We start from the raw sequence: 17,114 nt of genomic DNA, 5'->3' as shown, positions 1-17,114 counted from the left end.
TTTTTTGGTAGAACAGCCTTTTTGCTTTGAAATGACTTAGTATGTGCTGCTGGGAGGCCACAGGGATGCACTCCTGTTGCTCTGGTATCCCGTTCTGCTGGAGGTAGGCAGGCTGCAGGCAGAAGGTCACAGATCTGCCTTCCACACCCTGTTGAGCTATTCTGCTGAAAAATTGGCCACGTCGCAGAACCATTTTGGGTCAAATCCATGGGTGTGGAGCCATCATTTACAATACCAGAGTCCTTCCCTGAAAGGATTCTAATCCTGGTTTATCAGAGCCCAGCCTCCCTTTAGATAGCTGTGGCTGCTGTTTGGATTTCTCTGAGCTGTGAACTGAGACAGTGTGGGAACATCTCCCTAGCCATAGGAACCAACATCTTGCAAGAAATATTTTTTCATGGTACCTGACTGCAAATTCTGCACCTCCTATAGACCTATAAGTAGGGAGGATATAACTTAGCTCCAGAGAAGCAGCCACTAAATAAATGCTTGGAGTCCTCTGTCAAACTGGACAGTTTGTTAGGAATTTAATCATCGCTTTAGAAAAAGACATCCATAGATGTCTTCAAATTACAAGTAAGACCAAGATATTATCCATTCCAGTGATGAAAATTTGCAACAGAGCTGGCATAACAGCCTACATAGAAGGATACAGGAGCAATTATATTTCCCCCTGACCATAGCACAGGAGAAGGCACATAAACCAACCAGGTTTGTAGCAGTAGATCTCTCATTGCAACAACACTTTCCCTCTGGGCTGTTTAAAGGGCTTGCATTTCTTTTCCCTCAGCTTCCTTGCCAAGTTTTTCTGACTGTAAATTAGTCTGATACGGCCTTGGGTAAGATATCAATTCTGGACTGCAAGGGTTTTCCCAAAGGAATATGGACAGGTTAACGTCTAAAACAATGGTTGTTAATTCTTAGAAAATGTAGTGTATTTACAAGTGTCGTGTTTGAATGAATTCCTCTTTACTTTCCCCAGGATGATGCACAGATGTGTGTTTGAGAAAGGGAAGCTATTCTGTTTCATTAGGAATAAGAGTGTCAGGCACAGATGAGGGAAATGGAATTTAAGGCTTCAACTTCATGAAGCCTTAGAGTTTAAGATAAAGAAATAGGAGACACTTTGAGTAAGTGTGTGCTCTTTATATCTAGGAGATGAGGAAAAATGCAAGGAATAGTGAGAAAAGCACTGTTAGAAACAAGCAGTTCCCAAAGCTCCCAGCAACCCAACAAGCCAGGTTTTTAATGGGTTTGTGTGTCACAGATGACTGACTATTAAAAATGAATATCAGAAAATCTGTGGTGTGAATTCTCCAGGCTTAGATGCAGAAATGGAGAATGATTTCAACAACTGAGGATAAAAAACTGTCAGCTGGGGTTCACATCTCTTCCTATGACCCTGAGAATCCAGCTTTTCCTTGGGAGTGGGAGAACTCATCTCCCATGCATATCCCCTGACACATCAGAAGAGCTGAACTTACACTGCATTATCTGCTCCCTCCTACCTACCTGTCTGTCAACACGATGTGCTGAAATGTCATGGTTTTGACACCATAACCTGTGATCCCTTTAGCTCAAATTGACCAAAATCTGAACTATATAAGGAGAACTGACAGGAGCACAAATTCAGTCACACTTATGCATGTATGGTGTGAAAAAAGAGGTCTCGTTTTTTCAGTCCGACAAGCTAGCATCTACAGAAATTTCATGTGAATTAGCACAACATTATCCCTGTAACGATGTGAAGAAAAAGAAGCCACAGCTTTTAGTATAGCTCAGTATAGCCCTGTTCTGTATCACGCACTTCATCAGACTTGGGAAACTGCCTGCATTTCTGGACAACAAACCAAAAGCTTTTTGTTTTTATTGTACAATAAGTTACCTGATAAACTTCCCATTATTTTCTCTGCTTATATAGTACAGAGGGAAAAGTGGTTGTTTAGTTCATTTACAGAGCAAATCCTACCATGTCAGATTGATTGGAGAGGAATTTGTGTAGGTTTGTTCTTGGAAGTTCAGCAAAAATGATTTCCACACTCTTGAGGAAACGCCCCTTTATTGTAGAGAAGTTTGTATACACAGATGTGATGTATTTACAACCAGCTTTTCTCAAACAGATGGCTATTAAAATCCTTCACAAATCTGTCAAGAATGAAAGAAAATGAAGCTCAGAAGCCCAACCAGCCAGCCAACCCTCAAATTCAGATAAATTCCCAAAGATAACTGCAGTGAGATAATTATAAATGGAGTTATTCTGATGGAAGCAATAGGGCTGTGACAGAAATCAATGGATGGACTTCAGGATGTGTTTGGTCAAAATCATTGTTTATTTTGATCCCAGAGTGAACAAACCACAATGTAAAATGCCAAAAGGCAGATTGGAACCTGCGTTTCCCAGAGGTGTGGTAAAAGAGTCTGATTCTTTCTTACATGACTTATGCAAGGACAGGTCACAGTGAGAACCTCTGTGAAAAGAAGCTGTTGGTCCTGTGTTCCCCTGGAAAGCTCTCTTCCAGAAAAAGGCAGGAAAAGCTCCACTCTCCTTTGGGCTGCAGAATGGAGTCAATGCACTGAGTGTGAGAACGGGTGTCCTCCTTGGAAAGGGCATGGGATCCTGTGCCAGCACCTTGGGTCGCAGGGAGATGGCACATTGGGTCCTTCTGGTGCCCCTCCAAACTGTGGTCTACCTCTGCACTGCCCTTTCCCTGTCCACAGTGGCATCAGCCTGTTCGATCACCTTAGATGGAGAGGAGGCACCACAGGGAGGAGTGGTGAGAGATAGAGACACACATTCTATTTCCTTGCCCTGATGCTTTTCAATTAAAAGTAGAACCTTCATCAACAACAAAAAAGGTCATATGTGCAGGAGGCACTTCTCTGGGGAACAAAAAAATACCTCACACAAACATTCATAGATGGATGAGACTCGTGAGAAGGATTCTCAGCGTTACCAGTTCAGTTATAAAAGGAATCTAAAATCCCCACGTTGGTGTACATGAGAAATACACTAAAAATATCTGCTAATGCTAAAGGAAGTTACATGCATAAGTTTCCCATCGGTTGGGAGCATATATCTTAGAATCTGTATAATTTACTTCACGCTCAACAGAACACTGCAATATTTACAGGCACATTCCAATGGGAAAACATTTGCATATTGAGTGTGAAAGATGCAGCTTTGTCACCTAACCATGGGGCTTTAAAAACAAGGATCTTGTGACATCAAAGTACTATCTGAGAAGTTTCTAGAGAGGAAAAGGGGGCATAGGCAGGAAGAGAAAATCACCAGTTGCTAAGAAGTTTTGTTCTGAATGTTAGAATAGTTGCAGGCTGGGACAAAGTAAGTCCTGCTGGACCACTTGTTCTGGTTCCGACTTGCTAGACATCACAGAGTATTATGTGTACTCTGACTTTCTGTTCTTATTTTTCCCTACTAGATTTGCTTTTTACTAGCCAGGTGAGAATAAAATGTAAAACTCCTTGCAATAATCATCTTTTGTAGCATAATAATTTTTTTGCAGAACGGGAATGAAGCTGTCACTTTTTGAACTTGGTCTGTGTTTTGAAGGTCAAATTGGGCATCTGAGAAAAATGGTGTAATGCTTTGGAATTTTTATAAATTAAGGGGGAAAAAAGGAAATTACTCTGAACCTGTCTGACCTGTTTGATAATGCAAAGTCCTATACTCTCTATGACTGCAAGTGGTCAAAGCTATTCAGTGACTACTGTAACCTTATCGCTACCCAGGATTGCTCTGAAACTAGTTCAGCACACAGCTGTAGTTGCAGCAAATTATTAAAACTATCTACAGAATTTTAATCATAAAATTTAGGTTTCAATATGTCAGCAGAACAGCAGTGTATAACCCATAGATGTTGAAACATGAAAGTGAAATTATCAAACTATTGCTCCGATATCTGAAAAGTAAAGCTATCCTCCCTAGGTGCGGAGCTCCCTCTTACTTATGCTGACACATAAGGTGGTGGTGGATCTTTAGCAGCTCCGTTTGCAGGATCATCATATGGTGGCAACAGCACCTGCAGGAAAGCAGAAAAAGGTTATATTGTCAAAAAGGATTTTCTTCAGTGTGTCAGTGACAGTAGCTGCCTATTCTGCAGCTGCCCTCTGTCTGGAGGGCTTGAACCACATCTCTTGGAAGAGCGCACAGGCTCCTAAGCCAGAGTGAATAAAATCTCCCCAGCCTCTCCGAAAACTCACTGGAATAGCTAATAATTACTTTGGGATGGGGAGAAGGAAAGAAAATTGAAAACAAGTTACCCAATGTCTCAATAAATCTCCACTTCTGTGCTTCAGGGCCTTTCAGCTGTGAGAGGGAAGATTTGCATTCCCAGAAGCCCCTCCAGCAAATACTTTAACATCTGATAGAAATTAAAGCAGTTTTATCATATATCAGCCCATTTGCAGGAGGCCAGGCAGCTCCCTGCAACGTGGGAGATTCAAGTTTAAGCCACACAGGGAAGACAAGGGATTTGAACCAAGGATTCTGCTTCTTTAAGCCAGCATGCTAGCTATCGTGCAGCTTTTAATGACACCTGCATGACAGTAAGTAGTTTGCATGTAAAAAAGTGACAGAGCACTTGGTCTGTGAATCCCAGCAGGAACTGAGGATAAAATAGATGTCTAAACAAAGATGTAGTTTGCAGCCCCTAAAATATATCAATAGTGTATAAAAATAACAGTTGTGGTACATTGGCAGAGATACTTTACACAGCTCAATCAATTATTCGTGACGGAATTTCCAAATTTATAAACATCCCTTCTTGGTCATTAAAGGGCACATGAAGCTGAATGTCTAAACATGCACAGGGAAAATGTTGACTCCACTGAAGTCAATGGAAATCTTGCCATGAGAGGATTTCTCCAGTTTTAAAATAAATTGATAATCTGCTTTCTTCAAAGAAACATTCATAGTCACTTAGCTTGAACCTCATTCACGGCATATTAAAATTAGTGGGAATCTTTCTGTAGATTTAAGTAGACTTTGGATCTGTTATTTGTAGGATGGTTCCAAGCATGATTCATATAATACTTATGTGAGTTTACAAACGTGCACTGATGACTGTGTTCAAGTACATCAGTACACATGTTCACTGGATTACAAAACAGATATCTTGGCATCTGCTGCTCTTCACCAAAAAGTTTCACTATTTAGAAAAGGAAATTATCAGTCATTGCTCTTTATTAATACCACATGTTTAAGTTTCTAAATGCAATATATGATACATACATCAACTACAACATCTAAAAAGCTCCGTATTAAAATGAATTTAATTATGTGAGGTTGAAAGGGTGTAAGCAATTTATGGCAGACAACTTATCTAATTAAATTATAACAACATTTAGAACTTCATAAAATATTGTGATAAAAATCATATGTATATATTACAATGTAACCATGCTAGAACATGCAAACTGTGAAGAAAACTAAAACTGAGATCTTCTCCCTGGTGCTGACCATTAATTTACTACTCTTAAAAGTCTCTGGTAAAAAGCTTTTTGTTTCTAAAAAAAAAGACACTATTTCTAAAATGTACTAAAACATATTCACTAGCATTATGAAACAATGTAATTTGTAATTAAATTTAATCCACAAATGATTCTAAAAATGAATCAAGTTCACTTTGAGATGTTACCTTTCTTTTTTGTATTTCTGTAATGCTCTGCCCCAAACTGTTGTCTATATTTCTTTCAAGTTCAGCATCCATTTCACTAGACATAATAAGAAATTACAGCAATTCATTTCAAAAAGCTGTCAATTTTCCAAAACTACTAGTTAATTAATAAAGAACAACACCTCTCCCTGTGCTCTACTTCTCTTTTAGTTCAGTTATGGAATCACAGAATTATTAAGGTTGGAAAGACCACTAAGATCATCTAGTCAAACCATCAACCCATGCCTGCGAGTACTGTAGACTGTGCCACTCAGTGCAACATTGACCCTCTTCTTGAACACCTCCCTGGACAGGCTGTTCCAATACCTCACCACGCCTTCTGAGCTAATATCCAACCTGGGCCTCCCCTGGCGCATCTTAAGGCATTACGTCTTGTTACCTGGGAGAGGAGGCTGACCCCCACCTCACCACAATCTCCTTTCAGGCAATTGTAGAGAGCGGTAAGGTCCCCCGTGAGCCTCCTCCAGATGGAATGATCTTAGTTTCCTCAGCTGCTCCCTGTATGTAAGTCTGGTGCTCCAGACACCTCATTAACTTTGTTGCCCTTTTCTTGACATGCTCCAAGGCCTCAATGTCTTTCTTGTAGCAAGGGCCCAAAACAACACAGCACAGCCCCACAAGTGCCCACTACAAAATGATGATCACCTCCCTGCTCCTATTGGCTGTACTATTTCTGATGCAAGCCTGGATACTGTTGGCCTTCTTGGCCACCTGGTCACACTGCTGGCTCATGTTCAGCTAGTGCCAACTGACATGCCCAGGTCCTTTTCCTCCATGCAGCTTTCCAGCCACTCTGCTCCAGGCTTCTAGAAATGCATGGGGTTGTGGCCAAAGTGCAGGACCAGGCACTTGGTCTTGTTAAAGCTAAAACAACAGTTGTTACATCAAAATCACTACTCTAGCATTGTGGTTACTGTCACTGCACTAGATCTCCTGAAGAATTTGCTTTTTCACTCCCTTCACTCTTGTACAAAATGAAATCCCCCAAGTAGAAGAGCTTCTTAGTAAGGCTTTTTACCATGCTCTGAAGAGATGAATGTTCTGTTTAGTTCTATGGACCCAAAACTCATACGTACATCACTAACACCAAGGAGCCTCATCAAATGCTTTCTCAACAGTTTTGTAAGAAGTGAGCGGAGATAGGAGCACCTACAGTAGTCACTTTGGAGAAGCCATTGGCCATTCTTAAGGCATCTGAACTTCAATTGGAATATTCAAGGCATATAGGTTATTAATTGGGGAGACTATTAAAGAAGTCCAGAAGTTTTGCATTAAATTACCTACAGTGTAAGGCTATAGTGTTTGCAAATGTCTGTAAGGTGTATAGTCACTTTATTGCTGGTAAGGGTTGTTTATCTTAACTGTCCCATTAGTGATGAATTTTACAAGCTCACTCTCCAGAGATTTTCATGTTTAAATACCCCAATCTTGCATTTCTTTGACATGAACAGAATCGTGAGGTAAAAAAAGGAAAAGTGTATAATAAGCAGAATTCAAAATTACTTCCTTTGCATTTGCATAGCAGTGTTTGAGTTACTAAAAAAAAAAAGTATGGGATGCTTAATAAAGATTAATAGGAATTAACATGATGGACAAAACTTGGAGGAGAGCAGACAGAGTTTATGGAACACACAGCACCATGTGGGACTCCAAGTATATCACATTGTTAGTATAGTAAAAGTCTTTTAATCTAACCGTTTAACTTTCAGTCAATATGTTTTTGTTACTGTTACTTAATCATTTGTCAGCTATAAGGCTAGTAGTCATTCAGATTCCATGATGATTTGAAAAGCTCTTCAAGCACTCTAATAAATTAATATATATAAAACAAAAATAAAATAAAATAAAATATGTTTTGAAAATACGTTTTATGAAAAACTTAACATGAGCCAGCAATGTGCTCTTGCATCCTGGAAGGCCAATGGTATCCTGGTTTCCATCAGAAGAGGATGAAGCAGGGAGCAGGAGAGAGAGGGAGCAGCAGGAAGGAGGGGATTGTCCCCTCTGTGCTGCCCTCTTGAGGCCCTGGCTGGAGTACCACGTCCAGGTCTGAGGCTCCCAACACAGAAAAGATGTGGAGCTTTTGGATAGGGTCCAGAGGAGGACCATGAAGACAATCCAAGGGCTGGAGCATCTCTCCTATGAAGACAGGCTTGTTCAGCTTGGAAAAGAGGAGGCTGTGGGGAGACTTCATTCCAGCCTTCCAATATTTAAAGGAACTTTATAAGCATGAGGGAAATCAACTTTTTGCAAGAGTAGATAGTGATAGAACAAGAGGAAATGGGAAGTTTTTTATTGAGAGAGTGGTGAGGTGCTGGAACACGTTGCCAGAGAGCTTGTGGATGCTCTATCCCTAGAGGTATTCAGGGCCAGGTTGGATGGGGTGCTGGGCAATCTGACCTAGTATTTGATCTAATGGCTGGCAACCCTGCCTGTGGAAGGGGGGTCAGAACTTGATGATCCTTGAGATCCTTGAGATTCCTTCCAACCCAAGCCATTCTATGATATGATTCTATGATATGATAATTATAAATCTTGCAGCTCTGTTTTTGACAGGAACAGCTTCAGGTCATTACTCCCCCTAATATTTTCTCTGCCTTTTCACAATTAAGTCAATTTTGGCCAAATGGAGAAATATAAAAGCTGAATCATCTCATCTTTTAACTACTTACTCCTGAAATGGTTACAAAAATCTCAAGGAAGAGAGAATTCCATTTATATTTTAATGGATTAATTTATACCAAACTAGATGAAATGAAAATCATGACATTTCTCTCATGTCTTATCTTCATTTTAAATCTCAATGTGATATAAAGGAAGCAGATAAGTGCCTTGGTCATAAACTGCTTGGTTATTGCAGCAAAACATGCTCTCCAAAGACCTAACATGGAAGCCAGTAACTTAGTGAAAGAATAAATTCAGAAGCTGGAGAAGTATACAGAAACACTCTATTCAGTCTTATCTGAGAACCTAATTAGAATGGGTACAGCCTAAAATAATTAATGAATGACAAAAGTATAAGCATATTTTACGTCCATGGTATCCCCTACGACAACTGAAGCATTTTGCTTCCTGAGCACTACATTTGAGCATTTCATTGCCTGTTCATTGCTCCGGAACTGATGTTTACGAAGTATTTGAGACTGTCACTTGAAAATTATTACAGTGAGTAAATATAGAGGGCCCCCATTTTATGGAACTCATTGATTCCTGTGAAGCAAAACCCTGTATTTTTATGGCTAGACCAACTAACACATTTGTAAGGTTAGGGTTCAGTTCCACTGGATACCTAAAACCCAAAGGAAAAAAGTTCCTAACTTCTTTCACAACCCCTGTAACTGTATTTAAGAATCTCGTAGGGTTGTTATATCATCCTTTAATATGCAGCCAGAAAAGGAGGTGACATTACTGTTTGTATAATGTGACAAAAACATTGCCCAGAGACGGTGAGATCAGAGCTCGAGGGGCTCCCAAACCAACAGGATTCAAACTCACATCTCACAGTTCTCAGATAAATTTCTCAGACACAGGGTTAGGCTGGAAGGGCTATTTCCTACCCTTCTGTTGTCACAGCAAAGCCAAGTATGAAAGAAACTATGGGAAAAAAAGGAAATAAAGTGTGACTCTGTAACTCCATAGTTAGTACTTAGGTGAGACAGAGAGAGTCCTGAGTGCTGAGCTTTGCTCCCAGTGCCATTTAAGCATTTGGTAATAAGCAGTCTTGTTTTATAGTATGCAGGAGTAATCCAGAAGTAACCCATAAGAAATCCTGCTTCTTAGCTAGCTGGTGACATCCCACTTATTTGGATAATTGTATTACATAAGTGTCTCTCTATTATAAAGAACATGATCTTCACTGGGAGAAATAATTACCATATGAGTTTCCAGTAGCTATAACACATTTGATTAATATAATCATATGTCATTTCTTATTTTTTACATTCTAGTTGATCTGTTTTGGGAGAAAAAGTTTTTAAAGTCATTACTTAGAAACATGTCTAAAAAGAAACACAGGCAAATATTTGTAGATTCAAATGGTTTGGAATCAATCTTACCCCAAGGTCTTTTGGGAGGTAAGGAGGAATTGCACAATTTCAATAATCCTTCCACCTTTTTTGCAAATGTTTTCCCCACTAACCTGAACCTTCACTAGAAGGTTTTTTTTTTTCTTCAGTATTTGTGCAAGTTCTCTCATATTGCTACGTGTACTCCAGTTTTAACTCAAGATCTTGGATCTGCTTGGTGTCTAGTACAGTTGTAGAGGACAAAATGTGCTTAGTCCTGTGTGAGTAAACTTAAATATTTGAGTAATCAATTATTTCTGCATTCTTGGGAGCCTGACCCACAACTCATTGAATTGAATAGAAATCTTTGGATCACATTTTCCTGTGTAATGCAATGTGTATTCTTCTCTGAGTGGAAGTGTACAACTATCACAAGCAGCTTCTGGTTTGAACTGCTGGCAACAATGTGAAACCCTTGTGAGTTCCCACAGCAAAATATCTTGGTGTCTTGTTAGAAACAAACACTATTAGAGACAGCTCTATACAATACTTTTTTTCAGACACTTTCTAGAATAGATATATATGTGCTTGATGATATCAAAAAAAGTTACAGATTAAAAATTTTTTACTTTAAGTGCTGATGGTGGTAGTCAGGATTCAAGACGTTTTCTCAGACTTTCACTGTCAGACACATTTGCCCTTCAATCTACTGGCTGTAAACCCAGGATTATTATATAAAATATAGAATACATTTGGAAAACAATATTCTATACATCAATCAGGATAAATTTAAAAATTGTAACAAATACAAATTTATGTAAAATAATTTAAATTCTGATTTTTAATATATGAAATGAAACGGAGCCAACTGCTGCCCAGTGTTTGAGAATTCTTCCCGTGGCATGAACAAGACCCATCCCTACGTATCAAAATGAGCGGTGTGTTCTGGGACCTGCCCTATGAATCCTCTGCACTTCAACAACTGCTCTGCAAAATGCAAAATCACTTCTTCATAAATCTGGAAGGAATACGTGCTTGGACTCTACTTCATAAACAAGTGATTATCTTCCAGCTCTCTGTCATCCAGAGGAGCACTTCCATGGCACACATTTACTTCTAAAGAGCCATGGGGCAATGTGAATACATTTCAGGGCCTGACAGCAAACAACACCTATGAGCTATTTGTTAAAAGCTAAAGAACTTCACACTACATCAATACACAATACATAAACAGGGACATATGACCAATGCACGATTGGAGTAGAATTAAAGTCATTGCTATGGGAATCCAGTCCTGATCCTGTCTCTGACCATTTGAGTTTTTTAACAAATAATTTTACTTTCTCATAGAAAGATTTCCCATTTATAAAGCAGGAACATTATTTGAAACATCTTGAAAGACAGATTTCATTGAATCATTGGGGAAGGGAACGGAGGGGATGTTAAAGATCATCTAGTTCCAACCCCTGCCATGGGCAGGGCTGCCACACACCAGACCAGCCTGCCAAGGGCCCCACCCAGCCTGGTCTTAAATGCCTTCAGGAATGGGGACCCACAACTCTGTGGGCAGCCTGTGCCAGTGCGTCACCACCCTCCGAATAAAAAATTTCTTCTTAACAGCTAAACTAAATCTTCCTTGTTTCAGTTTAAATCCATTCCTCCTAGTCCTGTAGCTATCTACCTGCCTAAAAAGTTGGTCCCCCCTTCTGCTTGTAAGCTCCTTTTTAGTATTAGAAGATTGCAACGAGGTCTCCCTGGAGCCATCTCTTCTTGAAGCTAAACACCAACTCCCTCAACCTTTCTTCATAAGAGAGTCCTCTGATAATCTTCATGGCACTCCTCTGGACCTTCTTTAACAGCTCTGCATCCTTCCTGTACTGGGGGTCCTAGGCCTGGACACAGTACTCCAGATGGGGTACTGTGCAGAGGGGACTATCCCCTCACTCACCCCTCTTTTGATGCAGTCCAGGATACCGTTGGCCTTCTGAGCTGCAGGAGCACACTGCTGTCTCATGTCCAGCTGTTCATTCATCAGGACCACCAAATCAATTTAAAACCCTCTTGGCTGAAACTTGTATATGGCTGTATGAGACAGGGACTAAACTGTGGATACACTTACAACCTAAGTATATATTTGCAGAGAATTTGACCTGTACCTGGAAATGTTTACCCCCAATGCCTCATCACAGCCACAGTACATTGCAGTACATCTCATCCTCCTGCAACAGTGACTTCTGCTTCCCAGACACCCAGGCCATTATCAGGAATCTCTACGAGAGGCCCAAGCAGATATCATGACAATAAAAAGAAAGTCTTTACTGAGAGGGCAGTGAGACACCGGAACAGGTTGTCCAGTGAGGTTGTGAATGCCCCTTCCCTGGAAGCACTCAAGGCCAGGCTGGATGGGGCTGTGAGCTACTTGGTCTAGAGGGAGGTGTTCCTGCTATAGCAGGGGTTTGGAACTAGATGATCTTAAAGGTCTCTTCCAACCCAAACCATTCTGTGATTCTATGAATCTATGATATCCAGGGAGGAGAGAGGGCAAAAGAAGCATTTTGTCTCAAGCAGCTGGTGTAAAAAGTATCAGTAGGTATAGGCTTTCCTTCCTATTTAATTAGGAAGAGAGAGTAACCACAAAGTGAATAGTGATAGTCAGACAGAGTATGGCAGAGCCAGAGCAAGAATCGTGACGTGCTGTTGGGTAAAAGTGCTGAACTACAGGAATTTCCTCATCCAGGAACCTCTGTCCAACATGCAGCCCCAGCACAGTGATGGGAGGAGAGCTGGCACGGGCTGCAGGCTGACATAAAGCATTACTGCATGTCTTCTTGGCTGAGGCTGGCCTTTTAGCCCTTTCCTTTCCAAACTCAGGATGAAGCTTCTCCTCAATGTAACACAGGGCTCATGCATTGTGTTCAGGGACAACTTGATTGTGATCTGAAGTTTCAATCAGCACAAGTCCAATTGCATTTGTCCTCCACTCTGGGTTCATTTCATTTCAGTGATCCCATCATGAGATCAACTACCTATCTGTACCAGTCTAAGAATGTAAAAGTACAGGTTGATAAATGTACAGGTGTTCTGTGGCCTGAAGGAGTTTTCAGACCACTAAATACTGTCCAATCATATTTGCTAGTTTCATATCGACTTCTTTGCTTTCCTGTGATTCACTCATCCAAGAGGAAGGGATTTCCTTCCATAGCTATGTTGCGGTGAGAAGCCATTAACTGCAGCCTAGACAACTTTCATCTGTGGGGAAGCAAGCAAGCAGTTTACAAACAGCACAAAGCCCCGAAGCTGAGGAGGAACAGCCCCCAGGCACCAGCACATGGAGGAGACTCTCAGCTGGGAGCAGTTCTGCAAAAAAGAGCCTATTGGTCCTAGTGGACACCAAGTTGAACATGAGCCAGCAATGTGCCCTTGCCACTAAGAAGGCCAATGGTATTCTGGGCTGCATTAGGCGAAGTTTTGCCAGCAGGTCAAAAGAGGTGATCCTATCTACTCAGTACTGGTGGATACCACAGCTGGAGTGCTTTGTCCAGTTCTGGGCCCATCCAGAGTGACCTGGATATACTGGAAAATGTCCAGTGCAGGTCCACCAAAATGCTGCAGGGCCTGGAGCACCTCTCCTGTTAGGAGAGGCTGAGAGAGCTGGCACTGCTCAGTCTGGAAAAAAGGAGGCTCAGGGGGGATCTCATCAGTGTCTGTATCTAAAGGAACGGTGCCAAGAGGATGGAACCATGCTCCTTTCAGTAGTTCCCAGTGCCAGGACCAGAGACAATGGGCACAAACTGGAGCACAGGGGCTTCCTCTGAGCACTAGGCAGTGCAGTGCCGGAGCACTTGCACAAGTTGCCCAGAGGCTGTGGGGTCTCTTGACTGGAAACCTTCAGAAGCTGCCTGGCCATAGGCCTGGGCCCCCTACTCTTGTCCAGCATGGACAGGCCAGATGGCCCAGAGGGCTCTGCCAGCCTCGGCCATCCTGAGGTTCTGTAATCTTGGTGTTACACAAAAATATACCTTCTTTGGCTTGCTATGAAATCTGTGACTTGATATTTTATTGAACTTCCCCTATTTCTTTTGCTAAGGCAGAGAGACATTTTTCCTTGTTTACCTTTTTTGCAACTTGTGATTTTAAAGACCTCTGTCACATTCTTTTCTTGTTCTGTCCCTCTTCCAACTGAGGATCCTCACTCCTCTGCAGAGCAGTCTTCACTTAATTTTGTAATACTAAGTAACTTATTTGGCAGTTTTGAGTCCAGGATAAAGCAGATTTCCAAGGCCAGGCACATTAGAGAAGCAGGAAAGGTGCTGGAGAGGGAGCTGGCCTCAATCTGAATGGTGCTTCCTTTACAATCAGGAGACTGCCAGGCTTTTTCCCCTACATGACTTCTGCTCTTCCAATTGAGATCAATTATGCCACAGAAGCAATTCTTTTTCTTTGCTGCTTGTAAATATCTGCATCTGAATTGGCTGATCTGGTCACATGAGTGCAACCAAAGAAACCTCTTTGGTCACATGAGTGCAATCAAAGGAACCTCTTCTCAGGGGGGTAGAGAGTGATGTTTACAAAAATCTTCACATCTGCCTATTTTTCCTTCCTCTGTCTTCAGATAAACAACCTCTAGATACAGAGCCAGAGTTTCATATCAGTGCCAGATAGTATTTAATATCAAATGAGAAATGTTTTACTTCGCTGTATTCACAGATGTGCTTGCTTGAAAAGTTTGCCCAAAATGTTCTAGTTAATTACTATTGGTTTAAGCGTTTCATGATTCTGTCAAAAGATTCAAGAATCTGTCAAATCCCAGGAGACCTTCCTCTCAGCATGGACAGGAAGTATTGTCATGTTTATATGCATGCATTTCCATCGGAAACCACACTAGAATGATTGCAGATGGAATAACTGGAAGCAAACTAGCTTGGAGACAACTTATAACTGAATGAGTGAAAAAGTATGCCTCAGTGCTGCAAAATCATCTCTGTAGAGTCAGGGTTTTCACAAAACTGCTCATTTATTTATAATTTATTATTATTGAAGCCACCAGCTCTCCAAGACAATATTTAAGAAACTTTACATGAGCTTATGCATTTCTATAATGAAACAAAACAGTTTCATCACTGCAGATAGATGTATAAATGTATGTATTACTAGGGCACAGCAATATTTAGAAACAGATTGTGATTGCTCTTGCATGGGAAGAAAATTGGATTGAGGAAGCTATTGTCTATTTTTTCATCATGCACAACCTCGTAAAAGTCATCCAGAATAATGATGTAATTATCCTCTCTGTTCAAAGCGTGGAGCGGTAGTGCACCTCAGGCCACAAAAGCCTTTCTGCATCTTGGCCAGCCCTCTGCTGCTGCATCTCCCGTTGTGCATCATGATCTCGTGTGGACAGAGCTCATCATTCATGCTTTCAAAACGCATTTAGTGGATGAGCATGTGATTCCTAAGGGAGTACTGGACTGCATGTCACCAGTACTGATGACTTGGAGAAGTACATTATGGCTCAGTGTAACAAATGGTTGATGTGCTGTCCTGAGTGCACACACTGTGAGAGCACACTAATCTTTCAATTGACATTTTTATTACTAACATCCACCTCCAACCTTGTCGCCTCTTATAATTACATTTGCTCCCACTCAAGAGTTTACAAGATGAAGTTAACCTATAGATAGCTCCCAAGGGGCAGCCAAATTGCTTAATAGCAGTGGTCATCTCCCAGGAGTGTTGTTATCAGATGTGCCTGCACTACAGATAGAATCATAGAATGATTCTAGATACTGTTGGAAAGACTTCCATCTTATGTTTATATCACACCAGATGGACTGTTTTGCTCTCTCTCTCTAGGGATGTGGACACTCATCTTTGGACACCACAGCAGAGATAGGCCAATTGTAAAATTTGGAGGCAGATTTTGAAATCTCATTATAAATTTGGCAGCAATAAGATATGGGAATTTGAGATGTCCAGTTCTGTCTTCCATAAATATTTCTCATTAATTACTATTTTTATACAAGCACATTCTTTTTGTGTCACTAATATAAAACACAATTTGTCTTGCACAATGCACTTAGGCATTTCCTAAACAGAAACAGAAGGAAAATCCTTGTTTATAACAAAATTACTGTAACACTGCATTAAGACTACAAAGCACCAGTGTCAAGAAAGGTGATGAAATGGCAGCTTCAGAGAAAAGCTTACGTTTATGTAGAAATCTCTTAATGTTTGTAAATCACATTTGTAAAACACCTGTCAAACAGAAGTTCTCATGAATTTTTAATTTTTTTTTAAATCTGGCACGACTGACAGTTCAGCCATTCTGGAGTTAAGGAAGGTTTGCTACAGCATTCATTTAAATCAGATCTCACTTTCCTCACTGCTCGTAAGACAGAAGACTGAGACTGTGAGCGCTGTGCAGCCCAGTACAGGCTATAGTGGAGGAAGGAAGCCTGATTTCTATAGTCTTAAGAGAGGCTTGGGAAGAAAGCAGCTGCTCTCCTGGAAGCTCTCGCCTTTATGGAAAATGAATACAGACTGGACAAACGGTTCAGAATTCACCAGAAGCTGCTCACTGCAGGAAGTCAGTCTTCTAGACAACTGTCACACCCTCAGCAAAACAATGGCAGCTGCACAGCCTCCCCAGTAGCCTAGCTAAGCTTTGTTTCAGTGCAATCTCTAGGAGAACAATGCCACCTACTGAACCACCAGCGACAACATCTCCCTCCTACCCAATTTACAGCTGATGTTATTTCCGCCTCTGCATAGCTTATGGCGTTGGAGCCCAGGAGCCCAGGGATACAACAAGTGGGCCTTGTGGGAAGCTGCTCCTCCTCTTGGCAATGGCCCAGCTTGCTCTGAGCAAGGTGATGTGATGCAAAGCTAGCAGGGTGAGTTCACCTTCGAGCTGAAGGCAGCCCCTCACAGAAGGGCAGGGCTTCTAGGGCCAAACCAATGGCCCCACAACTCTTCCTGGTTTGAACAATATTTGCTCGGATGTATTCAGGCTTCCTCCATGCTTCGTTATGCTGTGTAACTACACAGGTTTGAGCTTGACCTGAAAAACTCATATATCCTTGGCAATAAGGATTTAAGCTGTCACCATTTTTTTTGCCACACTGATACATATCCTCAGAATTATACTGAAGACTTGGACTCATTTTCTGAAGCCTACAAAAAGGCAGCTGTCCGATGGCAGTGAATCAAGCCTGCTAGAAAAACGGCCTCTAAAGAAACACTGTCAATTTATAAATACTTTTTTTTTTTTCCTGCATTGCAACACTCTGAAGTTGTGAATTCAAAAAAATCAGAGGAACTAAATTACACGTTTCCTCTTCGTGGTTTTTTTTTTCTTTAATTATGAACAATGAAAACAGATCTCTCTCTTTCTGATGCAAACCTCTTACTGTTT

At 41.1% G+C, this 17,114-nt stretch overlaps 1 protein-coding gene across 1 annotated transcript in view; it reads right to left on the bottom strand.

Annotated features, from left to right (window-relative positions):
- Positions 1 to 2,042: 2,042 nt before the first annotated feature.
- Positions 2,043 to 17,114, bottom strand: part of LAPTM4B (lysosomal protein transmembrane 4 beta) — a gene marked incomplete at its 5' end in the record, with an annotated part of 61,974 nt that continues 46,902 nt past the window's right edge. Inside the window, one exon of the mRNA XM_010709162.2 lies at positions 2,043 to 4,040. Coding sequence (XP_010707464.2) covers positions 3,966 to 4,040 — 75 coding nt within the window. The remainder of the gene's footprint in view (positions 4,041 to 17,114) is intronic.

Source organism: Meleagris gallopavo, chromosome 3 (genome assembly GCF_000146605.3).
Source record: "Meleagris gallopavo isolate NT-WF06-2002-E0010 breed Aviagen turkey brand Nicholas breeding stock chromosome 3, Turkey_5.1, whole genome shotgun sequence".
In the NCBI taxonomy this organism is placed as follows: domain Eukaryota; kingdom Metazoa; phylum Chordata; class Aves; order Galliformes; family Phasianidae; genus Meleagris; species Meleagris gallopavo.
The sequence above is the reverse complement of the archived record's forward strand: the minus strand, read 5'-3'. Positions and strand labels throughout refer to the sequence as shown.